General features: G+C 41.7%; 1 protein-coding gene across 1 annotated transcript in view; it reads right to left on the bottom strand.

The window, feature by feature from the left end:
* The window catches only part of NAPEPLD (N-acyl phosphatidylethanolamine phospholipase D), a 155,583-nt gene extending 147,254 nt beyond the window's left edge, over window positions 1–8,329 (bottom strand). The window contains exon 1 of the mRNA XM_086967340.1: window positions 7,987–8,329. Coding sequence (XP_086823466.1) covers window positions 7,987–8,195 — 209 coding nt within the window. The 5' untranslated portion in view covers window positions 8,196–8,329. The remainder of the gene's footprint in view (window positions 1–7,986) is intronic.
* Between the last annotated feature and the right edge of the window lie 7,132 nt (window positions 8,330–15,461).

Raw genomic sequence — 15,461 nt, 5'->3', positions numbered from 1 at the left:
GGAAGCCCCACAGAAGACCCTTGATAATTTTCTTGTCCAGACTGTCAGGAAAATTAATATGCAAAGGAGAGACTCTCTTGGTCTAAGCCAATCCCCAGACCTTCGCTGTTTGTCACCTACAGCTTCCACCATGATTGATGACACCATCTTGCAAGAAACTAGCCAGGAGAATGTAATTAGCGGCCCCATTCTCCTGGATGTAAGCAGTGCACCAGATAATGCAGACACGGCTATTGAGTCTTCTAACACACAGGCTGAGGGTGGTATTGTTTCTGACACTGACTTTGATCAAGAGACACATGCACAAGCTGCACCCAAGGAGATGACACCAAAAGGGCATGCTACAAGACCTAGACGCTTATGCACAAAGATCCCCCTAAAGCTGAGTGGCCCGCGTATAGGGGCAAGAAAGAAAAGGGTTACTACCCCAAAGACTAAACAAGCAAACGTCATGGAGGATAATCAGTGTCATAATTTTGAGGACGCTCTTTTCGAAAGGATCTCTGACTTTCTTGAGCATAAAATCAATGCCATTGTCAAACCCTTAATATCTAAGTTAGACAAATTGCATGCAGAGGTCAAGAGGTTGGGTGGTTTAAGCACTAAGGTAGTAGATGGAGTGGAAAATATCACCAAGATAGTCACTATCATGCCCAACAACATAGGGGGAGATGCGATTAATGAAGTCTTCCGTGATAATGAAGGGATTCAGTTACCTGTTGATAATCCATTGCCCCAGCCATTAATACCTTTGTCTACCATCTCTGAGGGCCCTCTTCTGGTTTCCATACCAACAGATGTTCCCCCTTCTGTTGGACCATCCCCGGTAAATACCCAAACAACGGTCCCTCACCAATTTCTAGTTGAGGCCACCCCTGTGGTTCTGGTGCTTGCAAACGTACCCCCTCTGGAAGGGGGAATAGTCGAAAGCCCTACCTCCCTTACTAGTAAGGCTCTGCACTGGCTAACCAACAACATGCGGTTAGCCCCTGGGGGGAAACATCATCTAGCAAATGTCATCACGTCTGCGACCAGGGTCCCTTGGCTGGGAAACCGCCCAAAAAAGTTTAAGGGGGACTGCGTGGCAGTGACCCTTTCGAACCAAGACGTTCTCCCAAACATCCTGGCCAATCTATTCCCCCCTCAACGCAGAAAAGGCACTGTTGTTCCTCTTACTTTGAAGTTTTTCTATGGGGAGCAACAAAATGTCACATACCCAAGGACTCCAGCGCTGGGGTGGGACAGACCCTGGGATTCCAACCCCAGACAAGGGCAGGATATAAGGCATAATTCTGTAGCTCAATACCCTTTCCTATCACGGCAAAATTCTTTTGTCGAACCTCTCCAGTTATTTAACCGCTATGCCCCATTGTCCTTCATGGACCAGAATGATTGACTCGCTCCTATAGAAGATACTAACAATGAGGATTTTTTACCTGTTTCTTTTCCTGCCCCTGTACATTTAGATCTAAAAAATAAAAGCAACAGGGTGTGTAGTATCTTGAGCTGGAACATCGCTGGCATTAACTCAAAAATTGGTAACAAGGACTGGCTGGAAATGGTTAGTTCCCACGACATTCTTGTATTCCAGGAGACCTGGGAGACGTCCGACGGATTTGTTCTAGACGGCTTTTCTCAGTTCTCCGTACCTGCTATCCCTAGTACATCTGGAAGGGCAAAGGGAGGCTTGGCTATTTATATTTCCTTAAACATTCAGGGGAAGCCAAGACGAATTAACTTTAACTCAACAAATATACTAGCAGTTGAATTAACTACTTTTAACTCACAGCCTATCCTATTAGTAAATTTTTATAATTCTCCTGTCAGTCAACTGCTCAACGAGCATTTGGAAACCTTAGAGGATTTTTTGTCTTCCCACAGCGAAAACAGTGCCCACGGCTTTGATGTGATTCTCATGGGAGACTACAATATCCACCCATGCGACAGGGATTGCCGTGAGGAATATGAAGAATTTCCCCCTTATCTCTGTATTCCGCACTTTGAACACTCACCGCGTGGGGAGGCACTGGAATCACTTTTAGCAACTTTTAATCTTTATGAATTCTCTAGCACTAATAGAGATTTGAGGTTACCGACATTTGTGGGAAACAACTCTGGCACAATAGTAGACTATATTTTTTTGTCGTCTAGTATTTTGTCTGAGGTCTCAACCTATAAGGTAGAAACCTCAGTTTTTAGTGATCATAACCCAGTAATTTTAGAGATTTTATCCCAGGGAGTTCTTGGAAAGAGAGAAGCTGCAGCCTCATGCGCGACTAATTTAGTTCTGGGAGATCAGAACCGTAGGCTGAAGTGGGATCAAGTCACCCCGATTACTTTTATACAGGATACCCTGTCCAAAGTTGAGGGTGAGGTTGCAATCTGCCAAGATAAAAACAACCCGTCTTCTAGTTTGATAGAGGCTTTTAACATCATCTGCAACCAGATTGACCTGGATCTGACTGTAAGGAATAAGGGTCGGACATGTAGAGGTAAAAAATGGTTTAACACAGGTTGTTCAAAGGCCCACTCATTTCTCCTAAAGGCTTTAAAAGCGGAGCCAAGAGATAAAATACAGATAGCGCTGTTAAGGAAAAATTACAACGACGCCATCAAAAAGAGAAAATTAGAGATCAAAATTGAGGCCTGGAACGATTTGCTCTCGCCTGAAATCCAGAGAGATAGCTCAAAATTCTGGGCTATAATAAATCATCCCTTTTTTGTCGATTCAGATAAGCAGAGAGCAGATTGCACCATTCCGGACGACCAATGGGTCACACACTTCAGCAATATCTACAGTTGTCCTGATAACACCTCAGGCTGTGGATTACAATCCACACAAGCAGTCCCTCCCATTTCTCCTTTTAGTATAGAAGAGGTAAAAAAAGCTATCAGCGACACACATTCTAAAAAGGCTCCAGGGCCTGACGGGGTTCCCGCTGACTTTTTTAAGAGCGCCCCTGAATTAAGCGCCAAGATTCTTACCAACATTTTTAATGCCACAAGAGATTTTGTTTTTCCTAGTAGCTGGTCAAAGTCCACCATAATACCTATTTTTAAAAAGGGACAAAGAACAGACCCAGCCTGTTATAGGCCAATCTCCCTAATCGACTCAAGTGTCAAGATTCTGGGAAGAGTTCTCTTAGGCAGATTGACCCTGCTTCTAGAAGAAAAGGGCATTTTATCGAATGCACAATACGGCTTCAGAGCAAAAAGGGGAACCCTGGATCAGTGTCTGAATTTAGAATTGATCATTAGTAAGTATGTGGCAGCCAAGGGGGGCTCCCTGTACATGGCCTTTATGGACCTCTCCTCAGCTTTTGACCTGGTCAACAGGGCTAAGCTGTGGGGGGTCCTTTTGGCCATGGGCTTTGATGCCCCTTTAGTGGGATACTTGGCAGAGTTACATAGAGACCTCAAGACGTCTGTCAGAGTGACCAGAGAAGGGAGATGTACCTGTCACTTTGATTCAGGGAGAGGGGTTAGGCAGGGATGCATCCTTGCACCACTTCTCTTTACACTCTATATAAATGGTCTTGAGGCAGTTTTGGCTGCGTCCCACACGGACATTCCGCGCGCAGGAAAAATAAAGATTCCTGTTCTCCTGTACGCGGATGACGCCGTCCTTTTAGCTCGCTCTGGAGTGGCACTAAGCAAACTACTGTCAGCTTTTGGGGATTTCATGTCCTCACTGGACATGAAAACCAATGTAGAAAAATCCCACGTAATGATAGTAGGAGCAGCAGGCAGGAAAAAAAAGTCTAAAACTTTCTTTTGCTCAGGGAAGGAGGTCAGGAGAGTTCCATCTTTCCCCTACCTGGGTGTGATCTTTGACGAAAAAGGCAAGTGGGGCCCCCAGCTTTTGGCCAAAAGCAACGCAGTAGCAAGAGCGGCTGCTGGGCTGCTTGGCTTTGCTAAAAAGCTGGGTGCTCGCCCCATGGAGAGCATTATAAAGGTCTACAAATCTAAATGTTTATCGGTTGCCCAATACGGCTCTGTCATCTGGGGGCACACTAATTATGAGCATGATAAAATTCAAAAAGTTGAAAATAAATTCCTGAGAACTCTGCTCTCTGTCCCCCAGTCAATTTCTACTTACATAATACATACAGAGCTCGGCTTGGGCTACATTACCGACACCCTGAAGGCAGCCCCAGTTATTGGTTGGTTGAAAGTGTGGCTAAATCAGGAGCTCACTCTAAACCATCATATTTTTAAAGATTGCTTAGCCTTGGACAATGTTCATAACATTCCTTGGTTAAAATATGTCAAGACGCAGCTAACTCTAGTTGGCCGATCTGAACTTTTTTCCTCCCCACATTTGATAAATCTAGAAGACATAAAGACAGTCAAAAATCTTTTGACTGAGCGCTATGTCCTGGAGAGGGAAGCCACAGAGTTGAACAAACATACGGTTAGGAAACATTGTATGATAATATCTGTCCCAGGTATGGAACCATATCTCTGTTCGGTACATAAACCATACCATCGTTTCCTCCTAACAAGATTCCGCCTTGATTTAATTCCTTTTATACTGGGCAATTTTAAAAAGTGGTCTAGACCTGAATATGCCGATCCTTGTGATTGTGACCAATTTTCTATTCAAGACACAACGCACTTTATCCTGTTCTGTGGTCATTACAAAGAGTGCAGAAAAAAATTCCTGCTGCCTATACTGTGCAATATGGGTTTTACTCAAGTTAAACCTGCTATGCTATTTCTGCAACTTTTATCCAGTTTAAAAGTGGCATTTCATGTTGCTAGTTTTTTGGTTGCTGGCGCACGTATAAATAAGCATCGCTTCAACGCCAGGCACTGTGTCCTTGATCAATGATTACCATCTATATTTAAATGAATTTTTTAGATTATGGTACAATTTTACTCTTGTATAATGTGTTTTTAGGGTTTTTTAAAAAAAAATTATAAAAACTTTGTAAATTCATAAATTTTCGTGTATGTATTACTATGTGTCATGATGAAATGTTACCGTGTATTGCTCGTTCTTCTTTTATGATTTTAATTAATCGAATAAAGAAATTTTGACTGACTGACTGAATATATAACAACTTGGGATAAGGAAATACATTTCAAATGGTATAGAAACGTAAATATATTTTATTCTTAAAGCATTAATGCGTTTATTATATTGTTTTCAAGGATGCTTAATGATTATTGCATCCATATCTGTCATGTTAATTGCTCCTTATAACAGTTTAAGGCTCTAATTATTGCGCTTATTTTTTTTTTTACACTCGATAAATCATTAAACTGGAAAAAAAGTGCCGTCGAAGTGGGGAAATAGTAATACGAGTCGCATACCTGTGGCAACATGCTGTGTATAAAAACAGGTTGTTATATTTTAATTCTCGGGCTGTCCCTCTAAATCATGGCATACTGCCAGTCTGCCCAGTGCACGCCTGTGTTCGGGATAGTGCAGCCTGTTCCTAAGAAACAAAGCCCTATGTTTGTTTGTTTATATATGGAGGGCGGAAGGACATTTAATGTTTCCAACGGCCTGACCTAAGCTGCAGTAGTGAACTATAAGAGGAAGGGCTCAGTAGCAGGCGCAGGGTGTATTTATATATCAATAAGATATACTGAAAGGAGACTACGTTGGCCATCTCATTTTGGACACACAAGGTGATTGGGGAATGCTTGATAATAGTCTAACCACTGGCAAATTCTTGGAGTAGCAGTCAACCCCATAGTTTTTCCGCACTGTACCACTCTAGACACAGACCCGGGATATGCAAACCAGCCCTGATGCTGCTCTTCATGGGAACAGTACATCCCAAAGTGTCAGGCACAGACCCACTCTAGAAGAAACCACAGGCACCCCTAGACCTGTCTTAGCCATGTTAGGCATCGTTAGTGAGGTGTAGCTTGGATCCTATGACACAATAAGAAAGCGACCCACATCGGGGAATACCTTTGGTCACTTAGAGAGTTACATTTCGGCCTTATTTATATTTTAAGTCTGATGTAATGCACTAAGTGGCCAAGGCTAGGCCCAGACGTGGGACCCTTGCTCGCTATGGCATAGAATCCAAACTATACCTCACTGACAAGGCCTAAAAAGGCCGAAACCAGCCTGGGATTGCTTGTGATCCATTCAAGAGGGGGCCGCAGCAGGAAGTTCAAAACGGACTGTTTCCAGGAGGAGTAGGGTCAGTACTTATTTACAGAAAGCCATCCTCTTTCTTGAGTGGCACAGGGGGCAAAAAACAGTAGGTTGGAATGCAATATAGAGTAATTGCCAGTGGTTAGACTATTTGGAAGTTTTTCTCCATTCACCTTTTGTGTTTAGCATCTCATTTTATAAGCACCATAGCCTGAATAAATCGCTGTAGGAAATTTGCCTTTTATGCGAAGTCACCCTGGATTTTTATTTGCCTTTTGCTGAACCCTATATTTGTGCTGGCAATAGAACACTGTGTAATTTACCCCTCATAACCAGTGATGAGGTACCTACGGTCCCGCTTTCAATACACTGAAATTGGCATTCCCCTAATTGGCACATACGTGTAAGTCCCTACTATATAGTACAAAATGTACCCAGGGCCTGTAAGTTGAATGTCACTAGTGGACTGCATCATCCATTACGCCTTCCTCTACAGTGACATTGCAACCATTTGTCACCTGGGTGTTGCAGGTTAGAATTGTAAAGTCATCGTATCTCTATAACCCATTTTGAAAGGTCAAAACCTTCCTTTTAAATATTTATGTCAACCCTATTTTAATAGTTATGAAAAATCCAATTCAACAATGAAATCAGATTTTTGATAAATATTCATTAAAGGATATTTGTAGAAAGTTATATTTTCCTTGCCTAAAGCCTTTGGGGGTCTCATTTATATTTGTTCCCCCACTCCTGCCAGCCAATAATTAGCATTAGAATAGGTGTGAATGACTGCAATGCCTCCAAAAAGTTAACAATAGGCTGACCCGAATGGGAAAAGATAATCTTTCTAAACCTGATAGAATAGGCAGGGTGGGTCTGTGAGCATCCTTCTTGAAATTAGTGTCAAATCCTGTAAAACAGGTCTGCTGAGATTCGCATGTAGATTTTCATAGACAAGGGAACCCAAAGGTATGTCAGGAAACATGGGTGTAGTTAATTATAGAGCAACAGGCGGTCCCTTTTAATGAGATATTATGTAAAAATACACATAGAAGCCAAATAGTTTCGGAGAAAGAAATTTGTTGCTTCTGTTTGGATTATAATAAGCAACGTCTTGCAAATTCGGCATCTGTCCACAAAAGCAATACCAAACAAGCAATATTGAGGAACAAGGATGAACAAAGGTGCGTATTTTGGAAACAGGTTTTCTTAAGATAGTAAGGTTTGTAACAATGGTGTAACGAGTGATATGTGAAACATTAACATGGATATAGCAAGCTACCTGATAAAATGTTAGCTACGTGGGGATTCTGCTCGTAAAAAGGGACTTAAAGTATATGGTATGGCTAAACCATGTGATAGAGCCCCATGATAATTCCAGCCATCCACCGTCGTCTAAACAAACACAACTACCTCTTGCACATGGTCGTGTTATGTATGTTAGGCGAATAGTGTGCCACAGCTACCACTGCCAATCCAGACAACGTATTCTGGAAGTATCCCCAGTCACATGGAACCTCTGTGGTGGACAACGCTTTGTGTACATGGGAGGCGCTCACAACTGACAGGTGGGCCCGTCTTGTGAGCTACCATGAATCAGTCCTGACCTTTTCAGTCAACAGCAGTGCACGCGTGTATACACTGCCAACAGTACAACGGAACTACAGGTACCAGAATGCAGCGTGCAGCTGGCTACTACATCAGAGCTGGGTGTTAAGACCCGTCGCAACCGGATTCAAGTGACATCCAGTAATGCTTACTGCAGGCTTTCAATAGCGGCCATGAGCTGTCCCACCTGTAGAGGCCCCGGCCGCCGTCAGGACCCTCAGGGTGGGTCCGGCTGTTGTCTGTGACGTGAACCTTACCTGTCGTCCGACATCTCCTTGTGCTTCCCGGCCATGGCAGCTACGAGCCCGGTCTGCTGCCAGGTGCACCGTCTCCGAGTCCTGCGGCTCCACCAGCTGACACTTCCTGTGCTTGACGAGACACAGCCTCCGGAGCGCTGCTGCTGGAAAAGCAGCGCCAGCCACCACTTTGCGTGCAGCGCCCACCTCCGCCTCACCGCCACCACCATGGCTCGCCGCTGTGTCTCATCGTGCCGCCACTGGAGGGACCTGCGGCAGGAATGTGCACAGACCTGCCGCACCGCGAGGGAGGGGTGAGAGGTGGAACCGAGCCGGGTCCAGCCGCCATCTTGTGACGTGAGCGGTTGGAATGAGCCACTCACTGGCTCACCCCGGTCACAGGCTGCCAAGGTTTGCTCGAACCATGTAGGGGTGCCTAGGACAACGCACACAAAGAATGTCAGGGTAGCCCTGGCACGTGAGCCTTTTGGACAAAACGTCAATGTGTAAACAGCATAATGCTAATTCCAGGGTCTGCGGCTCCATCCCACACGTGTATCGGTTGTTAAAAAGACATCAGCGGGCTAGTGTACAAATCACTTTTGTATTTTTTTGTAAATGCCTCGTCAGGGGTAGTAAGTCCTGTATCATAACGGTCAAGGTTTCAGATTGCTTTGTCTAATTATGAGTGATATTTCAACCGACCTTCCATTATAGAAAATTCAATTCTCCATGACTATGGAAGTGCCTTCCCAGTGTGTTCTTGTGGTTTGAGCGTCTGCCATTTATTGCTATATTATCCTTCTAATTGTGTTTGGTACTCTTTTGTAACATGCACACGTTAATTTTCTCTTCTAACACACTGTTTGCTACTTCTTATATTTTGTTTGCTTAAGATACTTGCACAAGTGCCACCATTGCCTACGTAATGTTTGTTCTTGTGTTTCAGTGTCTGCCATTTATTGCAGTACTATACCTCTACTTGTACTTTGTACGTTTGTGTAACCTGCACACATTTCACTTTTTCCTCCTTTAATGTACCGTTTGTTACCTCTTGTATTTGTTTGCTCACGATTGTCACTTTTGCCTCGTGTAACTTAACGTTTGCTTTTGTAATTTGTTCACTTATTTTCTCCTTATGTAATAGTACTGTTCCTATTGTGAAGGGCTCTGACACCTTCAGGTAAAGTCCGCGCTATATAAAAATGCATAAAATGAAATAAAAAAATATGAGTGACCATTTCTTGCGTGCAAAATCAAACAATGAAGACGAGAGAAACATATATAAATATATCAGAAATTACACCCGTTTGAGCAACAAGATACTCTAAGAAGATCTTGAAACTGCTGCAAATCACCAGAAATGGAAGGGCGTGTTAAGTCAGGAAGAGCAAATAGATGTTTAAAGAGCAATTTATTAAGATAACATATTAATCACAAAAGCCCACAGGCATAAGGGAAGAACAGTTCCTTAAGGGACCAGAGTACAAGACACAAATGCCCAACGTTCTATGACATCATATAAATAGTATCAGAGAGTTCTATGATGACATACCAAAGGATAGAGAAAGAGATTGGCTAAGGAGGAAATAATGTAAATGAGGAATAAAAACGAAAATAAAAACAGTAGAAAGGTGAAATACAGAGTACAACTTCTCCTTTTTTAAAAAAGATAAAGAATAAAACAATACATAAAAAAATCTTCAAAACGTTTGGGCAAGGTCACAGTTCTACTATAAGAATTTTGTGCTGCCTTCAAAGTAGAACAAGTATTAGGTATGTCAATATCAAGATCACAATTAACCAACTCATGGTTACTGTCACATTTGGAAATATCTTCAACACTTTTATGCATATCTGTTTCAGCATTGACTTCACAACCAGTTCCATCATTAACACCAAAAGGTGTGGACTTAACAGTATTATAGACATGGCCATGGAAGTTTCCATTACTGATATTGAAACTTGACTCATTAGAAAATAGTTCTTCATAACTTAGCACACTGTTATCTAATATGTCCTCACTCTGTGCATCTTTTCTCATGAGCAGTTTTTCTTGTACAGGTTTTAATTTGACAATATCGCTTTTAATCCCCAACCTTTTTCTTCCAAACAAACTTCACCTCTGGAAACTTCTTTAACAATGAATGGTGAAGTGAAAGTAGATTCACCTTTGGATACTTTGTAAGTTTTTTTTAATGATGACATAATCCCCTTACTCGGCCGATTTATTTTTAGCCTTGTACATATCACTGTAGCGCTTAGTAGCCTTTTGTTTCTCAATAATTCTTTGTTGTACATTCGTCTCATTGTGGTCAATTTCTTTACAAGTAGTGTTTTTTCTGAACCAGTCTCCTAGTGTAGGCGTAAGTATTGTGTTACAACTTCTTCCTCTCATTATATAAAATGGAGAATGATCAGTTGTGTCATTTTTGGTACTATTGTAGCTGTTCACTTTGTCACGGATGTATTCTTTCACTGGTAAGTTTGACGATTGCGCGGATGTTTGACGATTGCGCGGATGTTTGAGAAAGCAGGAAAAATCCCAGACAAATTTCAATTTTCTAAGGGCACTGTAGGAGGTATGATGACAATGAGAACAGAAACAAATAACATCAAACTACAAACCCCTATGAAACCTATTAATACTATCATTGAAACCCCAAACCTGTCGCAAAAAACAACAAACAAAGGGAAAAAAGGGAGCAAATAGAACAAAACTGGAAAAAGTATGAATCTGCTGACTTAGTCATACAAAATGGAGACCAACATCAATGCCTAACTCAGCAGGAACCCCCAAAGGAGAAGCAATACTCCAACTTATTAACGATGAATGATACTAACGCCTTTGATACGTCTAATTTGGAAGTTACAACCTCAAACATGTTGAGGTCACAATCCATGGATACCAACCAACATGAGACCCAATCCATGAAAACCATCCAATATGAGATCCAAGATAGGACTGAGCAACCAGTACAAAGGATCCCTTTGGAAGTGAAAGTTGAGATAAAGAATTGTTTGGGTATAACCACCAAGGAATCATTAAGTTTCTCTTAATCAGGTGGAGTCCCTCCCTTCCAATCTTTGCAGCTGCCTGGAGGCGGTTGCGAAATGGATGGACTTGTCCCACCTGAAATTGAATGGAGGAAAAACGGAGCTGATGCTACTAGGGAAAAAGGCCATATTCGACAACTTGATACACTGGCCCTCCTGCATGGGCCCTGGGCCCACTCCAAAGACCGAGATTAAAAGTCTTGGTTTTTGGTTGGATGCAGAGCTGTCATTTAAGATCCAGGCAAGGAAGACAGTGGCCACCTGTTTCGGGTTGCTGAAGACAATTCGAAAAATCCTCCCCCAGCTACCCGAAACAGCTAAGAAAACCATAGTCCAGTCCCTTGTTCTATCCAGGCTGGACTATGGAAACGCGCTTTATCTTGGAGCCCCTGTCTCGGTTATCCGGCAACCTCAGGTTGCCCAGAACTCCGCAGCAAGGCTACTTACGGGTAGCAGCCATCGCACATCAGCTAGACCTGCGCTTTGCACCTTGCACTGGCTCCCCATAAAGGAGCAGGTTCACTTCAAAACACTTTGTACGGTCCATAAAACACTTTACGGGAGAGGCCCCTCCATTTTAGAGGACATGATTAGGCCTTACAAACCTCCTAGGAATCTTCGTTTCGAATCAACAAAACCTGCTGGTAACTCCCAGGATCAACAGGGCCCGCACAGGGGGTCGTATTTTTTCGCATAATGCGGCTAGGTTATGGAATGCTCTTCCTCCATCTCTTCGTCAAGAACCTAACCTACTCGCTTTTCGAAAAAAGCTAAAAACTTTCCTGTTCCCTAAAATCTAGATAACACAGACCTCTGCATCTTTGTAATCCATCTCCTTCTGGTTAGTCCTAAGCGCTGGGATGCTTCCGAGTAGCCATGCGCTATAGAAGAGCCTTTTTAATTTAATTAATTAAGGAATCTGAAACAAACCCCCAACTACCATCGGGAGTTCCTAGAGAGTGCTAAGAATAACAATACCCACAAGGAATTAACAAAAGAAACTAGGTTCTTAGGGGAAAACTTAGAAGGATCTCAGGAAAATAATAACCTATCCTCTAATATGACTGACAATTCCATAAATAATGACAACACTATTGAAGAACCGATACACGACAGGGGATACGATCAAACTAAGCGTGAAACTGCCCAAACGAAAGAACTAGGAGGCAAACAACACGACGCAGTGAAACCCTGGGATATTTTCTATCAAACATCGACCCTTACATTAGAAGCCCTCCAGTACCAATCAAACAAAATGGATATTCAAATTGACCTGTTAAAAATGATGGCAAACAATGTGGCGAGAATCGACAAAAAACTTGCCCAATTAAATGATTTGATAATCAGAGCACAAAGAGAAAACGAAAAAACATCCTCTGATTGCATCTACGGTCCTATCATAGACAAGCTATCAGTCCTACCAGCAGTATTAACAAGTATAATAGAAGACACAAAAAGAAATATTGAACTCAATAAGGATAAACCTAAATCAAACATGGATAGTACGAGGTTAATGGAAAAAACTGCAACTGGGGTTGACGTGGATAACCTACAATCCGAAGATCCACAACAGTTAACAAAACAACCTGGTGACATAGTCACTCTTCCATTCCCCCAGGTAAAGGTTCTACCGGAAAAGGAAACTATGTGTGAAACTCTGTGTAACACCTCCAAAAATGATCAAAACCATAGTGACACTGAGTCAGACGGTTTCTCTAGGATGTCAAAACGTCAAAAGGAAAAACTCCGCAAAGCAAGAAAAAATGAGAAACCGAAGCTGAATATCATAAGCTACATACCTGAGGATCTTACACTATCTACCTCAGGAAATAAAAAGATAGATAAAAAGAACTTCTTCCCTATTTTTGAAAAACAACCAACAAATGGCCCAAATCCAACATCATCTGACAGGATAAAGGAACCTCAAATGACGGTACGGGAAGACAACAGAGCATGGGAAGTACAAGTAACAAACAGTATATCAGACAACCTGCAAACAGTACCTATTCGAGATAAAACCCAAAATAAAGAAGAAATAGAGCCCAGTATTTACAAATCTTACAAAATGAATGGAATCACACCTTTTAAACAGACTGAAACAAGGATTGTTTCCCACAACAAGGCCGGCACGGAGGAAGATAAAAAAAAAAAGAAAGGGTCCTCATAGCTCGGAGGGTAGAAACCAGTCCTGAAACATCACCTGAAAGGGACAATCTGCAGATTAAAAGTAGGGACGGGAATAAAATAATCAGCTACACAACGAAACAAATCGTGAAAAAGGAGTCCGCTATTCGACATAGTCCAAAAATTAGCGAGAAACTTATATTTACACCAGAATTCCACTCTAGAGGTAGACATGACATACTTAATCGAGGGAATCTACTTCGACTTTTTAAATCCATACCCTCACTGAACAACATTACTAGTGAAGACATTATCTCTGTACAGTTTATGGAGGACGAACACAACACCAAGACTCCAACCTTAATTTCATTAACATCGTTACCCATAGCTCAACAGATAATGAAGGAACAAATGACATTCAAATTAAGGGGCATAATATTAACTAAACAAACGCCAGAGGTTTACCCTACCCCTTTTATAGAAGTTGATACATCACCAAAACATAAATTGGTAGGGACAAAGATTGTATCAGTCTTAAAAAACGCACTAGGCAGATCACCGGTAAAAAATCTATGTTCCATCTCCCAAAACGTGGCAGAAAGAAAACTAGAAATAAATGATAAATGGATCACCATGGCACTCCATAATTATCAAGCACAATGATATGGTACTCCAACACAAATAGGAGATAACACTGAAGTCAAAGAAAGATTAAGATTATGTTCGTGGAACATTAATGGCTTGAGGGGGAAAATTCATAATGCGCAAATCGACTCTATAGTCGGAAATCCAGACATAGTAGCCTTGCAGGAAACATGGGAACTTAATCCGTTTATGCTACATGGCTACGCCGGCTATTACAAAAACGCAAAGAAAGAGCAGAGGTTCGGGCGAGCCAGGGGCGGGGGGCAGGCAATATTAATTTCTAATGCGTTGCATATTGACCATGAGCAAGTGGAGATAGATGACTCAAACATTCTGATGGTTAAACTGAGTTACAAAATAAACACTCAAAATCCTAGAACACTATATCTGATTACGGTCTATATACTGCCCACCAATAAGAGTAGGGAGACAACATGTGGAACCTTGAACAACGTTCGAATTGACAAAATGCTGAAGGATCCGAAAGCAGATTTTTTGTTAACCGGGGATTTTAATCTTAATTTAATGTCATCTCATCTAAGAGATGAGACCACGCTACTCCAAAACCACCAATGGCTAATACCTGAGCAGGATATAGGGATTGATAATAACAGCAACACTAACAAAACCGGACGGAAATTCGTAAAGGACATGGAAGCTATGGGTCTTCGAATACTTAATGGGCGAATAAAAACGGATGTCCCAATAAGAAACAGTTATTTTGGCCACAATGCAACCTCGAGGATCGATTACACCATGACATCACTATATATGTTCCATAACATCATCTCATACCAACTAAATAAAGTAATTGAAAGTGACCATGCCCAGCAGTTAATACTAATGGACACTGGAATATCAATGAATAAAACCTATCAGACGGTCCAAGGGCATATTGGTACTATTAACTATAAAAAATTGATCTGGAACGCAGGTAATAAAGAGGAAATGAACGAGCAAGTGGAAAAGATCTTGGTAAAATGCCTGAATGACACTGCATCAAAAACAGTAATTGAGCAATGGGAAAATCTGATTGGGATGTTGACTAAAACAGAAGGTCAAACTAAAACAAATAGGTCTAAAAATGGGAATGAACCCAAGAAGGGAAATGAAGCTTTTTTAAACCTACCGCATACAATTAGGTCACTGAAAAAAGAACGTAATAGGACTATCAGACTAACTAAGAAACCAGGGGTTAACGCAGAAATGATTGGAAAGTTAAAGTTAATAAATCTGAATTTGAAAAAACTGATATGGGGTGAGAAAAACAAAGCGAAACAAGAAATCTGGGTAAAAATATTCCACGCAAGCAACAAGAAGAACCCAAGAGACTTCTGGTATATTATCAATGTTCTTGCTTGACCCAACAAGCAAGCAGTCTCATCACCTATAACGGAGCAGGAATGGTACGATTTCTTGAGGAAACACTTGAATCAAGACTCTCTACATACAACCTCTTTCGAAATCCAACAAGGGCGTAAATCACACAAAGTGAATGACATTACTTATCATGACTGTGACATGGATACACAATTAGATATAGGAAAAGAAGAGATAATTAAACTCATAAAACAACAGAAGAACGGTGCTCCCGGACCAAATGGGATACCGTTTGCGCTCTTCAAAGAAAACCCAGAACTATGGGCAATATATACCTTGAAAAATTGTAT

Source organism: Lissotriton vulgaris, chromosome 1_1 (assembly GCF_964263255.1).
Source record: "Lissotriton vulgaris chromosome 1_1, aLisVul1.2, whole genome shotgun sequence".
NCBI classification, from domain to species: Eukaryota; Metazoa; Chordata; class Amphibia; order Caudata; family Salamandridae; genus Lissotriton; species Lissotriton vulgaris.
This window is presented reverse-complemented; position numbering and strand designations above follow the sequence as displayed.